Below are 26,182 nucleotides of genomic sequence, written 5' to 3'. Positions count from 1 at the left end.
CTCCTAGTTTTGAGTCCCTGAACACAAGCTGATGAAGTTGCCCAAAAGAGAGAATGTAAGAAGAGTTCATGGCAAATCCATCCAACCTGCCTGTCTATTTTCATTTTTTATTTCATCTAAGTACCATAAATAAATGGTAAAAAAAATCAGATTGCTTGGACAATACATGAAATTATGTAGGGCCATACACCATGTAAGTCATCTAGGAGGTGTCAGTTCCATAGAATCTTTCAGTTGAGCAGAGATGACTCATTCTAAGTTTCATAAACTCAAAGGCCTTAGGAGGTAAGAAACACATAGCCATGAGAGAAGCAGGCTAGGTCCACCTCTATGAATTGGAGTGGGAACTATGTGTGCGGATGCCTTGCCTAAAAGCGGTCAATTTCAAACTTAAATCCAGCCCATGCCAGACCAGGAAAGACTGATGGCCCAATATGGCCCCATGCTAAGTCACTTCAGTAGTGTCTGACTCTTTGCAACCCCATGGACTGTAGCCCCCCAGGTTCCTCTGTCCATGGAATTCTCCAGGTAAGAATACTGGAGTGGGTTGCCATGCCCTCCTCCAGGGGATCTTCCCAACCCAGGGATTGAACCTGCATCTCTTATGTCTCCTGCATTGGCAGGCAGCTTCTTTACCACTAGCAGTACCTTGGGAAGCCCTTATTGTAGATTCCAAATTCCTCATTTTATAGAAGGGAAAGGCAAGGTTAGCTGATTAAGAAAGCATGTGAGATCCCTGGGTGCAGCACTGGCTCTGCCCTCAAGAGTTTCTTCTGTTCCCGCCTTTCCTGCCACCCTTTGTCTTTCTACATCACAGTCCAATCATTCTTGAAAGGTGGGTTGCCAAGTGGTTAGTGTGGTCTTTGAGTCTGGGTGTGAGTTCTGGCTCTGTCCCTACTAGCTGCCTGATCTTGACAGGCCAATTAACTATCTTGAACTTCAGTTCACTCTTTTCCCCCCAATTCAATTCAATTTTTTTTGGCTGTACAGCATGACATGTGGAATCTTAGTTCCTTGACCAGGAATCAAAGCCACTGTAATTGAGGTGGGATCCCCAACCTCTGGACTGCCAGGGGAGTCCCTGGAACTACTTTTCAAATATCTGTGATTATGGCCCTCTTCTTAGAGGCTGGACTTTTTTTTTTTCTAAATGTGATTTCCAAACAGATTTTGTTATTAAGGTGAGATGAATGCTGCCAGTCTGCCTAATACTATTTTGGCAAAAGTTAAGATGAAAACTTGGTTGTGAGGTTAAACTAAGTTTAAGCTGAGTCAAATAGGAATTTTAAAAGTATGTTGAGGAATGGCAACGTCCTAGGCCTGCTCACTTGGGACATTGATGTTCTAATCTAGTAATGAACTAGTCAGTCAATGAGTCAAAGATTAACTTATACCCTCATCTTGGAATCTGCAAGTAGATGCTTTCTGCCTGGACTGCAGAGCAGGGTTTAGAGGTTTCTCCCCAAGTTTTTCCTGTCCTGGCTCCATCACACCTCCTCCGTGGCCACTCACTTCATCTGCAATGCACACGCCTCCCCGCTCGCGCACCAGCTCGAAGGCTTCCTTTAGAAACCCCTTCGGGTACTGAACAACGCCATTCACCCCCTGCAAAAGACCAAACCAAGAAGACCTAGAATAACAGCATAGGGCCTTGAAAATATTAAAAAAAAACCAACTGAAGACAGATCATGATCAATATTAGCATTAGTGATGCTATCAATTTTTGAAACTGTTTCTAGAAACGTTTCAACTATGGGTGAAAAGAAGAGCCATTCCTCTTAATGCCATGCCTTCTGGGAAATGGTTGCAAATGTGATCTTTCCTGAGAGTAGAGAAAAATAGATTAAGGGGATTTAGTAAGATTACAGAACGGCTCACCCTGACAGTGTGGGTAATAAGCAACTGAAAACTGCTGGGGTTTTCTATTTTTACAGATTTACAAATTCAGTAGTTTCATCTATCTGTCTGTTCAGTCTAAGAGTACAGAAGATGGACTTTTAAAGGTCAGTTGAAAACCAGGGGCCTTTTTTTTTCAAGGGGATGAAGAAAATGGCATAGAGGGACATAACAGTGATCACTTAAATAATTTGGAAGTCACTAGAATGTATGAGTTAAAACTGATAATTTACAACTGAGTTCAGTTAATGTTTAAGGTTAACACACTTACTTGAATTGGCTCTGCAAAAAATCCGGCAATTGATTTGGCCACAGAAGTGCTCAGAGTATCTTTGAATTGTTCAATATACTGGTCTTTAGCTTGACAGCAGTCTGCAATAAACAAACAAACAAAACACAACACAGTATTTGAAGATGTGAGAAAGGCATCCAGAAGAATAGGGGGAAACATAGGAAAAAAGAAACCAGGATAGTATATTGACAAGAGTCCCTCAAGATACAGCAAAGCAGCATATGGGTATATAGGCTTCTGAAAGGGAAACATTGTCAGAACAACTTGTGCTTTGTTCTGAGCAGCAAGGCTAGCCTAGCCACAAAGATGTAAACAAACCACTTCAGTCATTTCCATCTGGGGAAGAAACACCCCAGAGCATCATTGAGTCTGGGATAGATGGCTGTTTCACCTAAGGAAGCCAGTTCTCTTGACACAGTAGATTTAATTCAGATGTAATTGCTATGTGGATTTGATTTATTTGGAAATAACTGTTTACTTTGTATTGCCACTTAATCTGATATACCATTTTAAAACTACAAAGTATCTCAGTCGTTATGGTTAGTAAGTATGTTTATATATTAACTCCAATACTTTGGCTGCCTGATGCAAACAGCCAACTCATTGGAAAAGACCCTGATGCCGGGAAAGATTGAAAACAGGAGGAGAAGGGGACGGCAGAGGATGAAATGACTGGATGGCATCACCGACTCGATGGACGTGAGTTTGAGTAAGCTCTGGGAGATGGTAAAGGACAGGGAAGCCTGGCCTGCTGCAGTCCATGGGGTCGTAAAGAGTTGGACACGACTTGGTGACTGAACACCACCACCAACAAATATGTTTATAGAACAATGAGAATTCTAAAGAGGAAAGTACTACAGTCATGTAACTTTCATCCACTGTCTCAGGGGAGAGGAAGCAGTCCCCTCTGGAATAGCAAATGTCCCAGAACTAGTGTGTCCATATATGAGAACCTTCAGAATTTTTATCCACATCTGTAGTTTGGTGGATAGCACCACATAATCTCTGAATCTAAACCCATATCCATGAATAGCAGAAGAAAGGCAGAGGGAGATATGAGTGTGATGGGGGTCTCTGGTGAAAGCAGTCAGGGAGGCAAGTCACCATCTACCATCATGATGCTTGCTTAGAGGCATGGATGTGGTCCTGTCTCCTGAAAGCTAGAGATAAGGAACAGAAACCTTCAGTTATCACCATCAACAGTAAGGCATAAATATAGTTTATACTTCAGCTCTTAAAAAGTGAGAAAAACATGACCTGGCCCCAAACATACTTTTAGGCTACATACAACGTTTGGAAAAGCTTGCTCAACAGCGTTCCCTGATCTTTGGTGAACTGGAATCGGTGGCTCAGGGTTTGAAGAAGGGAATTAATGAAAGGTATATCGAAACCAGAAAGTACACTTATTAGCATCATTTATGGAGTTGGACTGTGCAGAAAGCTGAGCGCCGAAGAATTGATGCTTTTGAATTGATGTGTTGGAGAAGACTCTTGAGAGTCCCTTGGACTGCAAGGAGATCCAACCAGTCCATTCTGAAGGAGATCAGCCCTGGGATTTCTTTGGAAGGAATGATGCTGAAGCTGAAACTCCAGTACTTTGGCCACCTTATGTGAAGAGTTGACTCGTTGGAAAAGACTCCGATGCTGGGAGGGACTGAGGGCAGGAGGAGAAGGGGATGACCGAGGATGAGATGGCTGGATGGCATCACTGACTCGATGGACGTGAGTCTGAGTGAACTCCGGGAGTTAGTGATGGACAGAGAGGCCTGGCGTGCTGCGATTCATGGGGTCACAAAGAGTTGGACACGACTGAGTGATTGAACTGAACTGAACTGATATTGTTTGATGGGCAGGATATAGTAGACAAATAAATATGTGCCCCTGGAGATTGAAATTTTCTATTTGTATTCAGAAAGGAAAAGAAAACAACCAAGGATGACCTTAGAGGATGAATTATACATATGTTCAAAGGATATAATTTGGGAATTTAGCAAGACCATTTGTCACTTGAGAAATCCAAATGTGGAGCAAAATCAACCCTAATGGCTTAAATTTGGACAAAACAAACCATGAAGAAGATTTTGCTTGAACCTGTGCTAGACTTTTTATAAATTCTTCCTCCACTGTGCACAAGTTCAGCAATGTGAGTCATCAGCTGTCACTGGCTTTTTTCTTCATTGGCTCATTGCTGTAAGCCCAGGTCAGGCCACCTCTGGAGAGAGACCTGGTGTAGTGGTGTCATCATGACAACATCAAGCAGGTGGAGAGGGACTGCTCTCCTGGATTTTATCCAGGAAATGGCATAAAGAGGGAAGTGTTTTCATTTTATCTGGTGGGATAGAAAGAGTTCGGCTTCCCAGGTGGCACTTGCGGTAAAGAACTTGCCTCCCAGTGCAGGAGACATAAGAGATGTGGATCCCACCCCTGGGTTAGGAAGATCCCCTGGAGGAAGACATAGCAACCCACTCCAGTATTCTTGCCTGGAGAATCCCATGGACAGAGGAGTCTGGTGGGCTATCGTCCACGGGGTCAAAAAGAGTTGGACACGACTGAAGTGACTTAGCATGCATGCACACAAAGAGTTAAGCAAGAGTGGGGAGCCAAGAAAGAACAATTTTTAAGGAAAAAGGAGCTTGTGTTGCAAAAGAAGAAAGAGAAATGATGTGATCAGTATGAGGTTAGGAACATTATGTGGGCAGTGGGTTGAGAGGTGCTTTTCATCCCAAGGTATATCTGACATTCAGGGACTGAAATGAACAGCTGGAAAGAAAACATCCTGAGGAGGGGGTGGAGAAGAGAATGAACTCTACCACACACATATTGGATTCTTTCCCAGACTGATGAGGGGACAGGTGACATCCTGCTGAGGTGAAAAAAATGCCCCCTGTCAAACCTGGCACCTTTATGTGTTCAGTGAGTGAACTCTAAGAGGACCTGGAAACTTCTCTATGCCAAGTAATTTATATGTTGGGATGTATTTACAAAGATATATAAATATGCTTTTTTATAGCAAAGACCCAATGCTTCTCAAGCCTAATAGCTCTAGAGGAGGCTGATATCACTTCTTGTATAAAGAGAGGGTATTAGTCTTGTCTCTTCAAGATATGAGTGAAGAAAGAAGCTGACTTCAGACGTGCCGAAGGCCACAGTTCCGAGAGGCAGAAATGTCTGTCTGTCACTATCACTTAGCCTCCAGAGACCACTAGAGAGATGAGCCTGGGGTCCTCGTATTTTCAAGTTGGCCTGGCAGAGAGAAGGCTGAAAAGAGGGAGGAGGCAGAGGATGAAGAGAGAGGGACACCGAGCTAGGAGGGAAGGGAAGGACCATGTCTTCTGCCTCCAAGTATCTGCGCTGATGCACTTGCAGGTGGATGGACATCTGTGAGGTTCAGCCAACTGATTTTAGTTTTTGGTGCCACATGGAGGTGAGGTGCAGGCATAGTAGCCCTGGGCATTGCCACAGTCTGCCTGACTCTACAAAAGCTCTCTTTCTGGGACCTTCTTGGTGTTCCAGTGGTTAAGACTCCATGCTGCCAACACAGGGGCTGTGGGTTCGATCCTTGGTCAGGGAACTAAGATCCCACATGCTGTGTGGTACAGCCCAAAGATTTTTTAAAAAGGCATCCCCATTAAGAAAAAGTTCTAAAAGTTCTCTTCCTTGGTCTCATGAAGGCCTGGAATAAGGGGCCACAGGGGCAGATATTGCTGTCTACATTTCACAGATGAGAAACAGGAGCTTCATCTTTCAGAAGGAGAATTTGAGTGAAGTTTAAAACTTCCTCACGGTTTTATGTTCTGTGACTATAACATCTTGTTCTAAAGCTCATGCTTTCAGCCTCCCACCTCCACCATTATCCCATCTGAATTTTAAGGTGACTGAATTTTCTTACTTTCAAAGCAGATTTTTAAGGCTTCCATTTACCTTCTTCTTCTCAGCCCAGTGACTCACACTGTTTCATCAAAGAGCTCTTGGCAGGAGAACTTCATGCTTTTCTCCAGTGCTATTTGGGAGCAGTCACCCAAAGGGTCCTGCCCTGTGATGACAAGCATGGTGTGGGGCTTGCTGACAAGTCAAGAACTTAGGCTGCTTCCAGGCCTCCTCTCCCTCATGTGAGGAAGCGGTAAAGAATGTAAATAACAATGCATTTGATGAATAACAGCTTTCCTGGTGAGAAGGTCTTTACAGTTTTTGAGGACATGTCAACAGCCTTCAGGAACCACCTTCTGTTTTGACAAATACTCTTTGGCTGGTATTCTGAGTCCCTGGGGGAACTTCCTGACTGGAGTTTCGAAATTTCTAAAAGTGTTCTTTCCCCTTTCTGCATTGGGAATTGGTGACCTCCATTGGGAACTGGTGAATAATCCCCTCAACCTTGTTTTCCTATTATATTGGTAGCAGAACCATTGCTAGGAGAGCTGAGAGAATGCCTCTAAGGAAGCACTGGGTGACAGTGTGTTTCTGCCTTAGGTCTCATAAGCGTGAGATGCTGAGATGTGTTTCCTAACAGGGGGTGGATGCTCTGATGGTATTGCGGTCATTGGCTATAAGCACTGTTGGCTCAGTGAGGAGTGACTTCCTAGTTGTATTTGACTTGACCTTTGCCTTTCCCACTTTTTCCAATTTGCCTTTCTTCTCATTCCTTCCCCCTCCTGACCTTCCCCCACGTGCCACCCTCCCCACTCAGTTGGACCTGGTGCACAGCTGCATTTCCTAATTGTTTGCACTGGAGAATCTCGGCAGTGGCTTCCTCCCCAAGGGCCACGGAAAATATCTGGGCACATTGTCTGCAAACGACAAAGAGGGGGTTTGGCAAGACATGAACACAAGACAGTCAATTTGACGCAACATATGGTACCAATCAAGGCAAGAGGGCTTCTTAACTTGATACTAAGATTCCTTCCTTACTCTTCTCCCACTTAGGACAAAAACTTGATATTCTGCTTTGAAGAGATAATTTTGTTCTTGGAAATCAGTTATGAGGCCACTCTACAAAGGAAACTGATTTCCGTGTCTGCCTGGAAACAATTGGCTCGAGTTTGGTGGGTAATGGCATCTGAAAGAATGAGAATAATTAGGTATCTGATTCTGATGCTGAAAAGGTGGGTACAGTGGGTGAGAACAGAAGGTGAGTACAAGGATGAGTATACGGAAATTATATGGATTCAAGGCTCTGGGAATTTATTTCAATGCATTTATTAGTAATTGACTCAGTTTTACTTAAAAACAAAACAAAATGTAAAAGCATCTCTAATATTAAGTATTACTCAGACTCTGAAGGTCTGTCTAAGAAATGTTTCCTTTAAATGGTCTTTTATTTGATTAAGTCAAATTGAGGCCTTGATTAATCACAGGCGTCATAGTTTCTAGTCCTAATGACTGGAAAAATCTGATCCATGATTCCATACACCTAGGAGTCTTTCGAGAAATAAGGCAAACATCTCAGAACTTACTGGTTGGCAGCCTGTCCCATGAGGCAGGTCCATCTTATAGATGCCCACATTTGTCAAGCCAAGTGTGTAAGGACTGCATCCATGGTAGGCTCCTCTGCAGACAGAACAGAGTGTGAGGACTGGGTTAAGTGTGCTTTCATTTGATCACTGGCCTGTGGAACACTGGGTTGGACAACAAAAAAAAAAATCCATGAAAGCTATGGAGATGAAAAAGAGCACCATTGACCTACAACCTCAATGATCTCAAAGAAATCTTCTAAGCCCGTGTCAAATGAATTACCTATTCATGTTTTCTCCTAGCATCACAGATTTGAATTGTGAAAGGAATTTTGGAGGCCATCTGGCCGAGAGCTCTGACCTTAGACCTGCCCTACTCTGTTCCTCTAAGCAATGAGACTCATCTTTTAGCAACATACCAGAAATTATATATTCAATGAGTCAGCAAAGTAATCTCTTTGAGAAGATGAGTATTTGTTCCTGTGATGCAGCGGTTACTTAACATTTTTGGGAACTTTTCTTCAAGTGTCTCATAAGCCATCCTAGTTAACATAGAAGAAACACAGGCTTTATTTCTGGAAACTGAAGCAGTCATATTTATTACAAATTATCCTAATCTCTTGGTTTCAAATAAGTTTGGACAACTTCCCAAATCAAAATCACCCTTCAAAAAGGATTTAGGACTATTGAGACTATTCGAAGGAATGGTTATATATCCTGAAAGCGGAAACACAAACATGTATTAAACCCTAGTAGGACCAAGACTGCTCTGAATAGATTATGATTTATCTGGACATACATATTCTAGATATTCAAGCTGGTTTTAGAAAAGGCAGAGGAACCAGAGATCAAATTGCCAACATCCACTGGATCATCGAAAAAGCAAGAGAGTTCCAGAAAAACATCTATTTCTGCTTTATTGACTATGCCAAAACCTTTGACTATGTGGATCACAATAAACTGTGGAAAATTCTGAAAGAGATGGGAATACCAGACCACCTGACCTGCCTCTTGAGAAATCTGTATGCAGGTCAGGAAGCAACAGTTAGAACTGGACATGGAACAACAGACTGGTTCCAAACAGGAAAAGGAGTACATCAAGGCTGTATATTGTCACCCTGCTTATTTAACTTCTATGCAGAGTACATCATGAGAAACGCTGGGCTGGAGGAAGCGCAAGCTGGAATCAAGATTGCTGGAAGAAATATCAATAATCTCAGATATGCAGATGACACCACCTAAAGTGAAGAACTAAAGAGATGGCAGAAAGTGAAGAAGAACTAAAGCGCTTCTTGATGAAAGTGAAAGAGGAGAGTGAAAAAGTTGACTTAAAACTCAACATTCAGAAAATGAAGATCATGGCATCTGGTCCCATCACTTCATGGGCAATATATGCGGAAACAGTGGAAACAGTGGCTGACTTTATTTTTCTGGGCTCCAAAATCACTGCAGATGGTGATTGCAGCCATGAAATTAAAAGATGCTTACTCCTTGGAAGGAAAGTTATGACCAACCTAGTCAGCATATTAAAAAGCAGAGACATTACTTTGCCAACAAAGGTCCATCTAGTCAGAGCTATGGTTTTTCCAGTGGTCATGTATGGATGTGAGAGTTGGACTATAAAGAGAGCGGAGTGCCAAAGAATTGATGCTTTTGAACTGTGGTGTTGGGGAAGAATCCTGAGAGCCCCTTGGACTGCAGGGAGATCCAACCAGTCCATCCTAAAGGAGATCAGTCCTGGGTGTTCATTGGAAGGACTGATGTTGAAGCTGAAACTCCAATACTTTGGCCACCTGATATGAAGAACTGACTCATTTGAAAAGACCCTGAATGCTGGGAAAGACTGAAGGCAGGAGGAGAAGGGGACGACAGAGGATGAGATGGTTGGATGGCATCACCAACTCAATGGACATGAGTTTGGGTAGGCTCTGGGAGTTGGTAATGGACAGGGAGGGCTGGCGTGCTGCAGTTTATGGGGTTGCAAACAGTCAGACATGACTGAGTGACTGACCTGAACTGAGCTGAGCATATACTAGAATATTTATTTAGGTATAAAAAAATCACAATTCTTTATCACTGTATTTCTTTGATAGCAAATGTTCATGCCTGTAGTCCCTGCATACATGTTTTATCTGGAATGTGTAACATTAGATGTTCCTTGGTAATCAAATCTTCTAGAAATAAATCTTCTCTTGGATTTAGACAGAAGTCATGGCCAGAATAGTGGGAGAATGGGACTATTTCTTCACTCCATCCATTTTTATTATGTCATGCCTGTCTTCTACATAAACATTATTATGAGTCTGTGTAAACATCCTATGTAAAATTATCCAATGGAGGCAAATACAAACAAAATTGTTAGTTTTTTTATATCATTTTTAATACTAATAAAGCCGTCAAATATTTCTAATTAATGTTGGGACTTCTCTGGTGGCTCAGTGGTAAAGAATCGGCCTGCCAATGCAGGAGACATGGGTTTAATCCCTAATCCAGGAAGATTCCATATGCTGCAGAGCAACAAAGTCTGTGTGCCGCAACCATGGAGCCTGTGCTCTGGAGCCCAGGAGATGCAACTACCAAGACCATATGCCCTAGAGCCCATGCTTCTCAACAAAAGAAGTCACTGCAATGAGAAGCCCACACACCACAACTAGAGAAAAGTGTAGCCCCTGCTCACAACAACTAGAGAAAAGCTGGCACAGCAGTGAAGACCCAGCACCACCAAATAAATAAATAAATAAATAAATATATTAAAAGACGCTTACTCTTTGGAAGGAAAGTTATGAGCAACCTAGACAGCACATTCAAAAGCAGAGACATTACTTTGCCAAAAGAGGTCCATCTAGTCAAGGCTATGGTTTTTCCAGTAGTCATGTATGGATGTGAGAGTTGGACTGTGAAGAAGGCTGAGAGCAGAAGAATTGATGCTTTTGAACTGTGGTGTTGGAGAAGACTCTTGAGAGTCCCTTGGACTGCAAGGAGATCCAACCAGTCCATTCTGAAGGAGACCAGCCCTGGGTGTTCTTTCGAAGGAATGATGCTAAAGCTAAAACTCCAGTACTTTGGCCACCTCATACAAAGAGTTGACTCATTGGAAAAGACTCTAATTGGGGGCAGGAGGAAAAAGGGATGACAGAGGATGAGATGGCTGGATGGCATCACTGACTCAATGGACGTGAGTTTGAGTGGACTCTGGGAGATGGTGATGGACAGGGAGGCCTGATGTGCTGCAATTCATGGGATCACAAAGAGTTGGACATGACTGAGTGACTGAACTGAACTGAGCTGAACTGAATATATTAAATTATTGATTCTCAAAAGTCATCCAAAGGAGCAGAAATATACAGGGTTAGCTGGGGTACTGAAGAATTGATGCTTTTGAACTGTAGTGCTGGAGAAGACTCTTGAGAGTCCCTTGGACTGCAAGGAGATCAAACCAGCCAATCCTAAAGGAAATCAGTCCTGAATATTCATTGGAAGTACTGATGCTGAAGCTGAAACTCCAATACTTTGGCCACTTGATGCGAAGAACTGACTCATTGGGAAAGACCCCGATGCTGGGAAAGATTGAAGGCAGGAGGAGAAGGGGATGACAGAGGATGAGATGGTTGGATGGCATCACCAACTCAATGAACATGAGTTTGAGCAAGCTCTGGGAGTTGGTGATGGACAGGGAAGCCTAGCGTGCTGCAGTCCATGGGGTTGTAAAAAGTCGGACACGACTGAGCAACTGAACTGAGCTGAACTCTGAATTTAGAAAAAAAGGTGAAAAATGGTACAACTGGTGCTGTGAAATAAGTATACAGCTTCTTATCATAAGCAAAGATGAAAGTGAGTCCAGTGTCACATGGCAAAGTTTCTGGGGGTGCAGACCAGTCTTTCACTATCTGGCATAGGGTGCAGTCAATATCATATCTCTTTTTACTTTTAATTTATTCTTTTTAAATTTGTATTTTGTTTTGGAGCACACTGGGTGGTGGTAGTAGTAGAGAACACACCTGCCAATGGAAGAGACATAAGAGACGTGTGCCCGATCCCTGGGTCAGGAAGATCCCCTGGAGGAAGCAAGGCAGCCCACTCCAGTACTCTTGCTGGGAAATCCCATGGACAGAGGAGCCTGGTGGGCTACAGTCCATTGGATTGCAAAATGTCAGACATGACAGAAGTGACTTAGCTCACAGCACATAGTTGGTTAACAATGTGTTCATTTCTATACCATATCTTTAAAGTTAAAAAGCTTCCTTGTAGCCTTCTTTTTAATTCCATAGAGAATTTATGACATAACTAGGCTTCCAAACTCTATTAGTTAGGGACCCCTACTTGGATCAGGCCAATTTTTATGGTGCTATCCATCCATAAAATTCATTTGGTAGGTCCTACCCTAAATCCTGAAATTAGAAAAACACCCCTGTGAAAGTCTCTCTCCTGCTCTAGGCTATGTTTTAGAGGTCAACATTTAATACTGGGGTGAGTCAGTGTTAAAATGAATCTTCCAAGGTGTGGTTACCTGAAAGAAATGATGTCTGTGCTGTCTGAGTGTGCTCTGGCCATCAGCATGGCTAGGTCATTGGCCTCTGAACCACTGTTCACCAAGAAAACGACCTGGAGGAAAAAAGTACACATGGTCATGAAACACAGATTATTGAATTCATTTGAAATTGTGAAACAGTGTATGCCAGCCTCTGATTATTAAGAAGAGTTCCCTTCATACCAATCAGTTCAGTTGCTCAGTCCTGTCTGACTCTGTGACCCCATGGAGTCTCATCATTTAATTATTGATTCTATAGCTCTTCATTGAGCAGCTGCTGAGCATTAGAGATACAACAATGGCTAAGGGATTGCCCAAATTGTGAAACATTCCCGGCTTCCATTAGAATTACTTGATGCTCTTCGAAGTGCTAAGATGGAGAGGCTTGTTGAGATGTACAGTGGTTAGCAGCCAAAGAACTTCGTCTCTTGGCTCTTGAAACTGAATCATTCTGCTTGACTCTGAAGGCTTGGCCCAGAGGCCCCCAGAGGATCCCAGCCTGTCTGTTCAATGTTTGTGAATGTTAAAAAAAGTGAGCAAACAAACAGAAAGTGCAGCTTATCCTGGTTGAAGGAAAGCGGAGCACTCAAGGGCACTGGATCCTTCCTAACCTGATTTTAGGTTTTAGAGTGAAAGTGAAGTTGCTCAGTCGTGTTCGACTCTTTGCAACCCCATAGACTGTAGCCTACCAGGCTCCTCTGTCCATGGGATTTTCCAGACAATCGTACTGGAGTGGATTGCCATTTAGGGTCCGTCAAATGAACTTTAAGGCTAGATAGCACCATCTAACGGGCTCCTCAGGTGGTGCAGTTGGTAAAGAATCTGCCTGCAAATGCAGGAGATGGAAGAGACACAGTTTGATCCCCTGGAGTAGGAAATGGCAACCCATTCCAATATTCTTGCCTGGAAAATTCCTTGGACAGAGGAGCCTGGTGGGCTACAGTCTACGAGGTCGCAAAGAGTCGGACACGACTGAGCATGAATCCAGTGTTGGGGTTCCTGACTGAGGTAACCAAGAGTTTGGAGTCCTGCCCTGAACTTAGGTTACAGCTATTTCAGATTTCTTCATCTCTTGTATATCATATAGGAAATAGGGTACTTAGATAATATGGTAAAATAATAATCATAGCTGACACCAGGTACGGGGCACTGTTTTACATAGATATTAACTCACTGAATCCTGAAATGCAAATTTTGGCCAACATTTTCACTTCTCAATCCAGTTAAAAAAGTCAATCATTTCAGATGCAGAAAAACATCCCATTTAGCAAAATATCAAACTGCATCTCAGACCAAATGAATTTAACGGTATATTAATTTTCTAAAAAAAATGGCTTCACTCTTTGTTAAAGAAGAAATGCCAATGGCTTGGCAGAGGCAGTGTGGAGCCAAGAGATGAAAACTTCCTGAGTAACACAGAGGAGAGCGTCAGGAAGGCTGGGCACCCCTGAAGTGATGTCTGCAAAGATATGGTAAGGAAAATGATCAGGAGAGGCAGCCACTTGGAGCTGATGAAGTGAATGTCAGCTGGTTTTAGCAGCAATTCATTGGTTTCTCTCTTCTTGGCTACCAGTACACTCACTTTAGATGTTGAGTGCACAGACCACATTCCCTGCACATACTCTCATTTCGCCGTCCCGCTTCCCTGGGATCAGCGGATCCTGCCCCTTTGAGTTATGAGCATCAGACCTTCAACGGCTCAGGAAGAAGTGCTGAAAGCTTCTCTGCATATTCGTGGATCAGAGGGTGGAAGAAGACAGAACTTGTATGCCACAGGCGGCCCAGCTGCCTTTGCGCTGCTGCGTTTACTTTCCTGGATAAACGGAAGAGCAGAGTTACCCACACTGCCGTGGGCATGTCCCTCCCCACACAACACTGACCATCGAATTAAAACCGATGGGTATTCATCAAAGAGTTTCAAGAGTCAACCAAACACAAGAAAGAGCTTCTCTAGCTACCAGAAGTATCTGGTAATGGAACGTATTGCCTCAAAAGGTAATGAATTCCTGACCAAGAAAAGTGTTCAAAAGAGGACTAAATGATTGATTGCTGGGGATTTTAAAAGATAAATTTCCAGAGAAGAAGGAATTTTGAAGGTATAATCTCTTCTAACTAGATTTTCTTATTAACTACGCTTTAAAGAGTTTGGAAAATAGAAAAGACTACATGTAAGCCTGGGTGTCTTTCCATTTTATTCTAAAGAATTATAGCTCAATCAAACACATGTTTATAAGATCAACAACTTTTCCTTTAAAGACGATTCCAAGATTTGGGTCTTAGTAATGGTCGGTGTTTATGAACATTCTGTTATCACGTTCTGTGAATCCAAAGTCTCACTTTGAGGGAAAGAAGGAACTGCTGCTGCTGCTAAGTCACTTCAGTCGTGTCCGACTCTGTGCGACCCCATAGACGGCAGCCCACCAGGCTCCCCAGTCCCTGGGATTCTTCAGGCAAGAACACTGGAGTGGGTTGCCATTTCCTTTTCCAATGCATGAAAGTGAAAAGTGAAAGGGAAGTCGCTTATTCGTGTCCGACTCTTAGCGACCCCATGGACTGCAGCCCACCAGGCTCCTCCATCCATGGGATTTTTGGTGGAGTGGGGTGCCATTGCCTTCCCTGAAAGAGGGAACTAAAGGTATATAAATATGTGAGACCTGACTTGGAATGCCTTGAAGACAGGCCAAGGTGTGTGAACTTGTTCCAGAGAAGAGAAATGGCTGAAGTCTTTTATCAATAATTGATACACACACACACACACACACACACAAAATCAGTTCAGTGGTTAAACAATTTTGAGGAATACCAGATCAAATTCTTTACTGCAGGACTTATCAGTACCTTTAATAGGCTAATGTGCCCTGTGTCTCCCCAGGAGGGAGAGATGGAGTTTAGTGTGTTTCTCAACCTTTTTTTCTAATGGAACCCTTTAACAATGAACCTCTCCTGTGATCAGTGTCCCACAGATCTCACTTCAGAGAATTGTGGATTATTAATAACCTCTTACGTGGAAGAGACACTTGACAAAAGCATTCTTTAGCAAAATAAATCTGAGAGCCACATGAAGGTAGGAGGGAAGACTGGAATTGGTGAGGCCAGTTACCTGGAAGGCATGGTAGCCTTCCAGGTGTGGGGCGAGCAGAACTAGGACACTGGGACCTCCTGAGAGGGGCTCGTAGGGAAAGGCATTTCAGTGGAGGGAAACCAGATCTTGGTATCAGGTTGGTTATATAGAGTGAAAGGCAGAAAAGGGCCCAAGATGAATTTAGTATTCTTTCCTGTGATAGCGGGGGAAAACCCAGGGTTGGTTGAGAAGCACAACCAGTCTTGTTTTAACTACCCAGCTCCTAGCAAGGACTTACCCAGAGGAGGTGGCTCATATGTGCTCCTTGAATAAATGAATATGTGACTAGAAACAGTTTTGTGGGAAGCACAGTGGATTTGGTCTTTGTAATGTCGATTTGCAGCTGATGGTGGAGTATCATGGACAGGGGGTATCCTGGAGGCTGAGGGAGACATGGGGCATCTTACTGCCCATGTTGGGTGTCTTAGACATGTTATCATAGCTTGGTGAGGAGCCGAGGCTGAACGGCTGGGTGAGGCTGCTGAAATGTAGCAACTAAGTGAGAAGAGGTGGGGAGATGGGGTGAGACCAGTTCTGTGGGGGAAATAACAAGAGAAGAAGGGAGTATAGAGAGAAGAGGGGAGGGCTCAGGAAAGAGCTGGAAACACCCAGAGTTAGGGGGTCAGAGGGATGAGGTGAATGGTCAGTGGGTAACCAGGAGATGCATCAAGGTCATGGGAGCCAGTGGGAGGGGTTCATTCACAGGCACCATGTTGCACGTAATTGGGAGGATTCAATGTGACTGTTTAAAAATGCTCTCTACTTCATTTTTTCTTTACTTCTTTCATGCATGTTTATCTTATGTTTTAAAATGTATCTGAAATTTATTTTTCACACTCCTCAGAACGTGGTATGGGACTGTGTGTATGTACAGTGTCTGACTCTTTGTGACTGTATGGACCATAGCCCACCAGGCTCCTCCATCCATGGGATTCTGCAGGCAAGAATACTGGAGTGGGTTGTTGTTTCCTACTTCAGGGGATCTTTCTGACCCAGGGATCGAACCTGCGTCTGTTTCATCTCCTGCATTGGCAGACGGGTTCTTTACCACTAGCGCCACCTGGGAAGCCCTTCGATTGGGACTAGTTCCTCCTGAAGATGCAGACAGCTGAGGGAGGAACAGGTGAGGGCTGGACCTGGGAGTATAACTCCCTCCTCATGGCCTTACAGGTGCTCATGGAAAAGACCTTTCACCCTCTCTTGCACAGAAGGGCCCACACCTTATTTAGACTTGCTGCTTTATTTTTGCCCCATGTACTATGAGTTTTATTGATCAGATTGTTAAAGGCAAGCCAGAATAGATCTTAAAATGAGATGGCTGCACTCAAACAAAGAGGGCCACAGAGGGACCTGCCCAGGGTATCCGCATGTGGGCTGATGATCAGAATCACAGAAAATCTCAAGATTAATGCAGTCATCCACTTGTGGTGTAAATTTTCAGCTCCGGTTACATCGTCTTCTTATCATCCTTTCTTTCCTCTTCCATTGCACAGAGTTGATAAAGAAGAGTTATAGAACGGACTTTTGGACTCTGAGGGAGAGGGAGAGGGTGGGATGATTTGGGAGAATGGTATTGAAACATGTATACTATCATGTAAGAAACGAAGTGCCAGTCTATGTTCGATACAGGATACAGGATGCTTGGGGCTGGCGCATGGGGATGATCCAGAGAGATGATATGGGGTGGGAGGTGGGAGGGGGATTCAGGATTGGGAGCTTGTATACACCCGTGGTGGATTCATGTCAATGTATGGCAAAACCAATACAGTATTGTAAAGTAAAATAAAGTCAAAAAAAAAAAAAAAAAAAGAAGAGTTGGATTAGAAGTGATTTCTCATCTCTCATCATCTCTTATCCCCACCCCCCCCACCTGCCCTGTGTACTCTGAGAATACCAGGTTTTCCCTTCTTCTCTGCCCTTTCCTCTTCTGCCCTCCTTCTCTGGGCTTTCCTGGTGGCTCAGTGGTAAAGAATTTGCCTGCAAGGCAGGAGACCCAGGTTCGATCCCTGGGTCGGGAAGATCCCCTGGAGAAGGGAATGGCTACCCACTCTAGTATTCTTGCCTGGAGAATTCCATGGACAGAGAAGCCTGGCAGGCTATAGTCCATGCGGTTGTACAGAGTCGGACACAACTGAGTGACAAACACTTTCACTTTCACTGCGCTTTCCTCAGTGCGTGCCCTCTCTTTGAAAAGCTATAGCTGCTATTGAGGAGAAACACACACACAGCCATACTTCAATCACATGGTACACATCCCATTGCATGTACCATGAGGATGACAAAATCTTACATTGTTAAGAAAAGGCAAAGCATGGTGCGAAGATTTTTGTTGTTGTTACCCAGAAAATAAGAAGGAGCACGATAGCCACAAACTGCCATGTGCCTAAAGAGAGAGAGTTTTTCATTGAGGTTCTGAGTCACTAACGTGATCCGTAGCCTGTTTTCCATATATCTCTTGGGGTGAAAAATCTAGAAATTTTAAGGATACTCACGGGTGGCAGTGACCAACACTGACAGTGACAATCCCAGAAAAGAAATCCAGGTATCTGTTTCCCTCATGATCAAAGAGCCACTCCATGTGTCCCTGGTGGAGCAACAGGGGCTCTGGGAAATAGGCTGTGTGCACAGGAGAGAGATGTTGCTTATGGACCTCCAGGACTCGGCTATAGGCCAGGGACTGTAAGTAGACAAGAGTTAAGTGCTTAGCATCGTCCTTACCCCCACATGGCTTACAGAGTAACAGCAAGTCCACACAGCAGTGCCTGGGCTCCCCTCTGACCTCACTCACCAGGGTGACTCTTTGCCCAGGGACCTCCTTGCAAGATACACCCAGAGCCTTCCTCTCAAGTGGAGGAAATTATTCATGTGGCCCTTTGATCCTTTTCTACATCAAACATGAAGACCCCATGGACTGCAGCCTACCAGGCTCCATGGGATTTTCCAGGCAAGAGTACCGGAGTGGGTTGCCATTACCTTCTCCGAAACATGAAGAAGGAGGCTGGAATTTTCTACCTCTCCATAGAAAGCCTTGGCTTTGAGTTGATTTTAGCTGTGAAAAAAGAGACTGAAATAAATGTCTGAAGTATCATGTTTTTTTTCCTCTAATTTCTTTTTTTTGGGCGGATTAAAAAAATGGAGTGCTTGTAGTGTTCATGACTTTAATTATAAAGCTTCTGTCCTATCGTTCTCATCTCTGTGGGTCCCTCCTGACTTTATTGATTCTACAGTTTCTAACTTATGAATGTCATGTAGAATGAAGGGCAGGGGGTGGTTGGAGAGAGAAAGAAAGAGCGAAAGAGAGGAAAGGAGAGAGAACGAGTCCAATATTTATTGCGTGACTGCAAAATGAGAATGACACTTTGTGATGGTGGACTCAGGAAGGTCAGATCAGGCACTGACAGATGGGATGGAATGAAATGTGCGCCATCACATGCGTGGCCTGTGTATTTCTTCTTGTGTGTACATGTACACCTGTATCCCTGTGATACACGTATGGCCATGGACAGTCTCCTCCTCATACTCTCCGCCTCCCTCTGCTTTGCCTCCCCATCTCTGCCTCTCGCTCTCTTTCTCTCTCTCTCTCTCACACACACACTTCAAACAACACCACCGAGTGGGGTAAGAGAGTTTGGAGGCTCCCACTGACTTGAAGGCTGCGATATCTGAGATAGCTCAGTGGCAGGCAGGGCCATCTGTGGGTCTTTCTTGAGGAAACAGTTACCTTGGCCCTCCTGAGAAGAATCGCCTCACTGGAGTTCTCCTAAAACCTCGATGCTTACCTGGTATCTTTCTGGTGTGAAGTCACATGGCGGCATGCTGGGCTTTGTATGAAAGCCGCACCTGGTCACAGATGTCCAGAAAGCACCAGCTGAAAGCGGAGTGGGTTAATGTCCTCAACTAAGCATCACACAGGCCTGTTCGTAAAAATGACCTGTCGTCACTCAAATCAAAGTCCTGAGGGCAATTTTATTTCTTAGTTTTGAGAAAATCATTTAAATTTTAGTTTGGATTTAAAATTGAGTTATCTGTTTGTTTTTTTTTAAACAAACAGCTCGGAAAGAGTTTATTACAAGGCAGCCAGGCGAGGAGAATGAGTCTCAGAAGTGCCTCCCCAAAGGTGAAGGGGTTGGGGTGCTTATGGTGCCAGCAGGGTGGTCTGAGATGTGGGGGAGGCAACTGGAGGTAGGGAAAGAGGCGAGGTGATGGGTGTTCTGCCTGGGAACATCTCAGTTACAAATGCCTAAGCGTAATTGATTTACTTCCAGCAGAAACTAACACAACATTGTAAATTGATTTGTCCAGCAGAAACTAATACAACATTGTAAAGCAATTATATTCCAATAAAATAAATAAATAGCAAAACAAAAACCCAAAGTGGAGGCTCTGAGCATGATCAGAGGATGGAATTTTCTGGCCTCCGATGTCACCAAGCCAGTGTCCAGACACCTGCACAGGCCACAGACTGAGGTACCTTAATAATTAACTTTTTCTTTTTTTGGCCATGCATTGAGGTTTGCAGGATCTTAGTTCCCTGACCAGGAATTGACCCCAGGCCCTTAGCAGTGAAAAGGCAGAGTTCTAACCACTGCCTAGTCAGGGAATTCCCAATGATGAATTTTCTTAAACAACAAGGTCCTACTGCATAGCACAGGGAACTGTATTTAATAGCCTATGATAAACCACAATGGGAAAGAATATGAAAAAGAATGCATTTATATGTATGTATAGCTGAATCACTTGCTGTATAGCAGAAACGAACACAAGATTGTAAATCAACTATACTTCAATAAAATTAAAAAACAAAAAATAATGAATTTCTGGAGAAAAAAAGAGTTCCTCTCAAATCTGAGGGAAGGCATGGAAGTTACTGGGGAAAGTCATGGTTTCTCCCGCCTTGGTCCCTCACAAACTTGGGAGGCTCTTCCCTCTGCCGCCATACTGTAAGGATGGCAATTCTCTGCTCAGCTCAAACTTCCCTCAGGGCCGGAGGGTTGCTGGAGTACATCCTTTTTGTTAATGGAGGTGCTTTCTAAGCTTTGGGCTGCCTAGTCCCTGAATCCCAGTGCCAAATCCAGTTTCTGGTACTGCGTTGGCTCTCAATAAACAAGGAATGAATGGCTGTTGACTATTGTTGGGGAGGACAAAAAAGGGGTGCTAGGCCATGGACTATAATAACACATACATGCAAAGAGACTTGGAAGACAAAACCTTCTTGTAAAACACAACTCAAAGTCCAGGAAAACACAAGATAAACTGGAGTCAGAGGAATCATTAAATATTCGGAGCTAGAAGGAAGCTTAGGTGTTTTTTTTTTTTTTTTTTTCTTTTGGTCAAGATGCTCATTTTATAGATGTTGAAGCCACCCTAAAGTGGTGAATTAATTTAAGATCACCAATTCAGTTAGCTACAGAAGAAGAACAAAACTTTGAGTTTCTGACTCCCAGCCTGGTACCATTTTGCTCATTCACTGGCTACCTCCACCCTCCTTTTCCATCACAGATTTTGACCCCTCTATATAGCAGGGGATGGAATAATAGAATCAGAGAACACTGGAGCTGAAAGAGATGTCAAGAAACTTTATAAGTACTCTTGGAAAAGAATGCTGTTAATTTTGAGGTTCAAGGTCAGTATAGAGATAATTTTACAGGTGGAGAGAGCTTGGCAAATGATTTGTCTTGTTCAGCATGAAAGTTTGAATCCACGGATGAAATGTTGGAGTTTTGTGTGGCTATGGGGTCATCATCCTGAGAAACACAATGAACAATTGTGTTTTTAAATGAGCTGGAAAGTAATGACTCTGAATATGTTTTCTTTCTTTCATGAAAGTCATTCACTTTTCTGCTCTAAATAGTCATGATTGCTCTTAATTTAGAAGCAAATGGCTTTGGCTATCCATACATAGAAATGACCCAAAAATAAAACTAAGTTTTCTGAGAATTTCACCTTTTGAAAAGCTTTTCATTGTGCCTCTCTACATTAGTTACTCTTCTGAAATGGGGAAAAAAATTCTGAGTGTTTCTAAGAATTCAAGCTCTCTTCAATCCTGCAGTCTCATTTTCCTATCTGTAGAACTGAAGCTACCCACCGAGGAGACTGAAAGGTCTCTTGACTCCAAAGCTACAGGAAATTATGAAAGTGGTCTGGAGAGGAAAATAAGGGGAGTTGGAAAAATTCGATAAAGAAAACTTGAATTTTAAGTGGTCAAGGTAGGTATATTCAATCATTCATTTGTTTATTCACCAAATTCATGGGAATATGATGGTGAAATGAGGGCTCAAAATGAAATTCATAGAATTCTGCTCTCAGGAAGGAAGAGGGAAGGAAGAAAGATTAGTTATCAAGTAAGAAAAATAATGTCAACAAGTAAAATAAGTCTAAATAACATCTCATATTTATATGTGGAATCCAAACAATAAAACAAGTGAATAACCATATTAATAACAAAAAAGAAACCAACTCACAGATATAGAGAACAAACTGGGGTTACCAGTGGTGAGAAGGATGGGGGGAGGGGCAAGACATGGGTAAGAGATTAAAAGGTATAATTACTCTGTATAACTTCCCTGGTGGCTCAGATGGTAAAGTGTCTGCCTACAATGTGGGAGACCCAGGGTTGGGAAGATCTCTGGGTTGGGAAGATTCTCTGGAGAAGGAAATGGCAACCCACTCCAGTACTCTTGCCTGGAACATCCCATGAATGGAGGAGCGTGGTAGGCTACAGTCCATGGGGTCGCAGAGTTGGACATGACTGAGCAACTTCACTTTCACTATGTATAAAATAAGTAAGGCATAAGAATATATTGTATAGCACAGGGCATATAGCCAATATTTTATAATTATTTAAATAGAATATAGTTTATAAAAATATTGAATCACTATTTGTATGCATGAAACTAAGCTGTTTGTACTTTAATGAAAAAATAAAAAAATGTAGATAACATCTTAAAACAGCTAAAAGTCTCTCTTGCTAAACAACCCAAACTCAACAAAAATAGAAAATACAATAATCAGTGGACATAAAGAAGCAAAATGCTTCCGTTTTCATTATTTACTAGAAAAAACCTAAATATATTGTTAATTGCCTGCGTTCTCTATTCAAAATAACCTGTGTTTTGAGGATGCCATAGATTTGAAGTTTAATAAAGCTTCTCTGAGACTCCTGGAAATTGTGCACATGAGGATTTCCAGGTGAAAATTCTAGGGGAAATTCTCTTTGTAATGATAAAAAGTTTTCTAATATTCATAACCAGCTTTCAACACAGAGTGGAAATTTATCAAGAGCTTGTGATTCTTTCAAATGAAAAAAAAAAGATTATAAAACATTTGAAAATATACAATGCTCATACTTGGTAGAATATTAAAGAAGTTTATTAAAGTGCTAATGACACCTTATTTCTGCATAGCATATTAAGTCACTTTAAAAAAGTTGTCGAGAGGGGGAATGGATTGGGAGATTGGGATTGACAGATGTACACTCATGTATAAAATAGGTAACTAATGAGAACCTACTGTAGAGTGCAGGGAACTCTACTCAGTGCCCTGTGGCAACCTAAATGTGAATGAAATCCAAAAAAGAGGGGATACATGTACATGTATCATTGATCCACTTTGCTGTACAGCAGAAACTAACATGATATTGTAAAGCAACTATATTCCAATAAGAAAACAAAAACTGAAATAAATATCTTTAATTAAAAATTCAAAACCAAAACAAACTTGTCACTTTGGGTGTCTCATTTGATACTTGGCATAGCCAATGGGTTTAGAAAGGAAGATATTATCACTCACCTTAGAGCTGAGGACGTGACTAAAAGTGAGGTGTTTGCAGTTTTGAGCCACCCCTCACCACCCTGTTGATTCTTACAAACACCTCCATATCCTTCCAATAAATGTTCTTTTGCTTAAAGTGAACTGGGGCCAGTTGACGTTGTTCACTAGCAAGAGCTCTGCCTGATTCTGAGGCTGGTGACTCTTGTCCTTCCTTTTGGCACTTTAGGGGGCAAGCCTAGTCTGAGCCCCTCCTAGCCTTCTGTTGGGCTTAGATCAGTCCACAGATGGCAGAAAGGATGGTCTGGTGGTGTAGGTGGAACACCTACTTTTAGGCTAATTTGAATGATTTTCTTAGGAAAGACTTTGCTGGAGGCTTGGGAAGTTTCTCAGCTGGAAATGGGGGTTATGTGCAATTAATTTGCTCTCCTATGCACCCCTCCTTGTGGGAGAGAAGGCAGATGGTAGCAAAATGGTATGTTTGAGTGTATACCCACATGCCTGAACATGTTATGCATTCAATAATTTGTGTGTGTGTGTGTGTGTGTGTGTGCTCAGTTGTGTTGGACTCTTTGCGACCTCATGGATTGTAGCTCACCAGGCTTCTCTGTTCATGGGATTCTCCAGGCAAGAATGCTGGAGTGGGTTGCCATTTCCTCCTCCAGGGGATCTTCCCAACCCAGGGATAGAACCTGAGTCTCTTGTATCTCCTGCACTGGCAGATGAATTCCTTACCACGAGCGCCAATTTAGCTAATTAGTAAAAAAGGCACAGCTAAGATATTTTCTATACTCTTTCATCAAAAAAACAAATTGCTTCTGTAACTTTGTGGATATAGTTAGCTTAAAGTGATTGTGCCCGTCAAACAGAGGCAAGGCTGAATATTGCGTGCACACATATATCGCACAATATACAGGTAGGTGTTACATAAGGATTGTGACACTTTTTTTTTTTTTTTGCATATCTGGCAATACTTACACCAGGTGATCTTTCTATCTAACATGAACCCTGTCTCCCCTCCCCTCATTGTATTTTTCTATCCCCTCACCATAATTTATAGCCCATATCTCTACTGGATATTTTAAAAATATATTTATGCATTTTTCTGTTTATCCTCAGTCTCCCCCACTGAGACACATAAGGGCTAAGGTTTTGTTTTGCTCACTGTGGCTTGGTTTAAGCACAGGGGTAAGTGCTCAATTACTTATTGACTAAATGTCTATTTGTAGAACCCAGCAGGTCCATAAGAAGGGTGTGTTCAATAAGTGTGTGCTTGGATGAACAAACAAACAGGCAGGTATTTAAGACTAGTAGCTAAGAAAGTGGAAGTCAAGCACCAAAGTGTTTTGAAAAGCCAGGTAGAGTAGGACACCCATGTCTATGTGTTGTGGGTTTTTGCAAGACGACTTCTTCCCTGCAGTGCCCTTGGTGGAAGAATCTCCGCTGAGTTGATCAAGACCTCTAGGCACCGAGCCTCACCTGGTCCCACCCCCAGCCCAGCTCCACAACTCTCAGGGATGGAGTAGAAAAGGGAAAGGGCCAGCAGAGACAGTATTTTCTCTTGCTTTGTCAACAACTGGTACTTTTAGGATAGTGTCTTCTTTACCGAGTATGAGACTCTGGGTGTAACTCTAGCTCCTTCTCAGAAAATGTTGGAGTTAAATAGTGTTCTGGCAAAGGACCCATGACTGGGGGAAAAGAGAAATCCAAACAGAACTGGAAGAAGAGTGGTTTAGAAAGGGCCTGGTGGAATCACTCTGACTTTGGAGTCAAACAGACCTGGCTTTGAATCTCAAGTTGTCATGTCCACATTTCTGCCTTTGATCAAATTTTTAAATGATCCTTTATCCTTCTGTCTCATCTGTGAAATGGGACCATAGTACTCCCTAATAAGTTTGGTTGAAGATGAGAGCACCAGATATATAATAAGTTTCAAAGAATCACAGCTGTTAAGGGGGAAGAAAGCAAATGGAAGAGGAAGGCAGGAGAGAGGGAAAGGAAAGATGTGGAGAAAATGAAGATAAAATTGATCATCGTAGGGCAATGGAAAAGGGTCCCCTTTGTTCAGGGCCTGTGGGGCATGGGGTCTTGCTATGTCTCATCAATGAGATATATGATGCTTGCTTATGCTCACATCTCATCAGAGGGATTAGTGAGGAGGTGGTGGGCTCCAAGTGAAACAAGATATGTGTGAAAATCAGGAATACATGAAGCTACCACCAGACCTGGCCACCCCAGGTCTGTTCCTGCTGGAGAAAAAGGAGAGTCTGCGTGGAAGAAGAGGTTCACAGTCTAGTCCTGGCTTAGGTGGCTTTGGGTAAAGCCACTTAAGGCTTTACCTAAGGCTTTTCTCTGAGGCTTAGTTTCCTTGTTGGTAATTGAGGGGGGGGGGGTACCACCTTCTAGGGGGATGTCAGAAATTTGTGAGGATGCTTTATGTCTTTTAAAGTAGAGGATAACTACAGTTAATACTACAGTTAATACTTCATTATTTGAATTACTTTCTTTTATTTCTTCTTTATGTTTCTGCAAATATTTTTAGTTTAAAATTGTGTCTAGTCTGATTTTATTACCCATGAATTTCATTTTGGGATGAAAGGATGCATTACCAAATATTAAACATGAGAAGGGGGCACTGGGTTTGACAAGGTGGGGTCTAGCCCACGTCTTAGATGATCTGTGTGGAATTCCAGAATCTCAGGCAACAAGCTCCAGAACTCAGCCCTTCTGCTCTCACTGACCCTTCCACTGACCCACATCCCCCTGGTTTCCACTCACCGTTAAGGGAAAAGCACGTCTTGGGGGTCCAGAGAGATAAGGTTTTCAGGTGCAAAGCTCTCAGCAAATGTCTCCAGGCTCCTGTCATTTCTCGCAGTCAGGAAGCAAGTCCCCACAGAAGCAGGAGCGACTAAACCTGTGCTTCCCACGGAGCAAGGACTCAACTGCTCACTGACCAGCTGGACTTTGAGATTAGGAAGGAAGGGGAGGAGCTCCAGAGGGGAGTTGTGGAGGGATTACTGCCTTCACTTCCGGGGGCCGCAGAGCTTCCGTGGTTGGCAACAGTGCCTTAGGGGGAGAGAAAGGGCAAAGGAAAGAGGGAGAGGGAAGGAGAGAGGGAGGGAGAGAGAAAA

General features: G+C 43.0%; 1 protein-coding gene across 1 annotated transcript in view; it reads right to left on the bottom strand.

The window, feature by feature from the left end:
• Positions 1 to 25,917, bottom strand: part of AGXT2 (alanine--glyoxylate aminotransferase 2) — a 44,458-nt gene extending 18,541 nt beyond the window's left edge. The window contains exons 1-9 of the mRNA XM_052659306.1: positions 25,830 to 25,917; positions 19,064 to 19,152; positions 17,777 to 17,961; positions 13,853 to 13,976; positions 12,143 to 12,237; positions 7,639 to 7,732; positions 6,879 to 6,972; positions 2,168 to 2,268; positions 1,513 to 1,605 (exon numbers count right to left, since the gene is read on the bottom strand). Of these exons, the coding sequence (XP_052515266.1) occupies positions 1,513 to 1,605; positions 2,168 to 2,268; positions 6,879 to 6,972; positions 7,639 to 7,732; positions 12,143 to 12,237; positions 13,853 to 13,976; positions 17,777 to 17,961; positions 19,064 to 19,152; positions 25,830 to 25,917 (963 nt within the window). The remainder of the gene's footprint in view (positions 1 to 1,512; positions 1,606 to 2,167; positions 2,269 to 6,878; positions 6,973 to 7,638; positions 7,733 to 12,142; positions 12,238 to 13,852; positions 13,977 to 17,776; positions 17,962 to 19,063; positions 19,153 to 25,829) is intronic.
• Between the last annotated feature and the right edge of the window lie 265 nt (positions 25,918 to 26,182).

Source organism: Budorcas taxicolor, chromosome 20, assembly GCF_023091745.1.
Source record: "Budorcas taxicolor isolate Tak-1 chromosome 20, Takin1.1, whole genome shotgun sequence".
NCBI classification, from domain to species: Eukaryota; Metazoa; Chordata; class Mammalia; order Artiodactyla; family Bovidae; genus Budorcas; species Budorcas taxicolor.
Note: the sequence above shows the minus strand (reverse complement) of the source record. Positions and strands in the feature narration are given on the sequence as shown.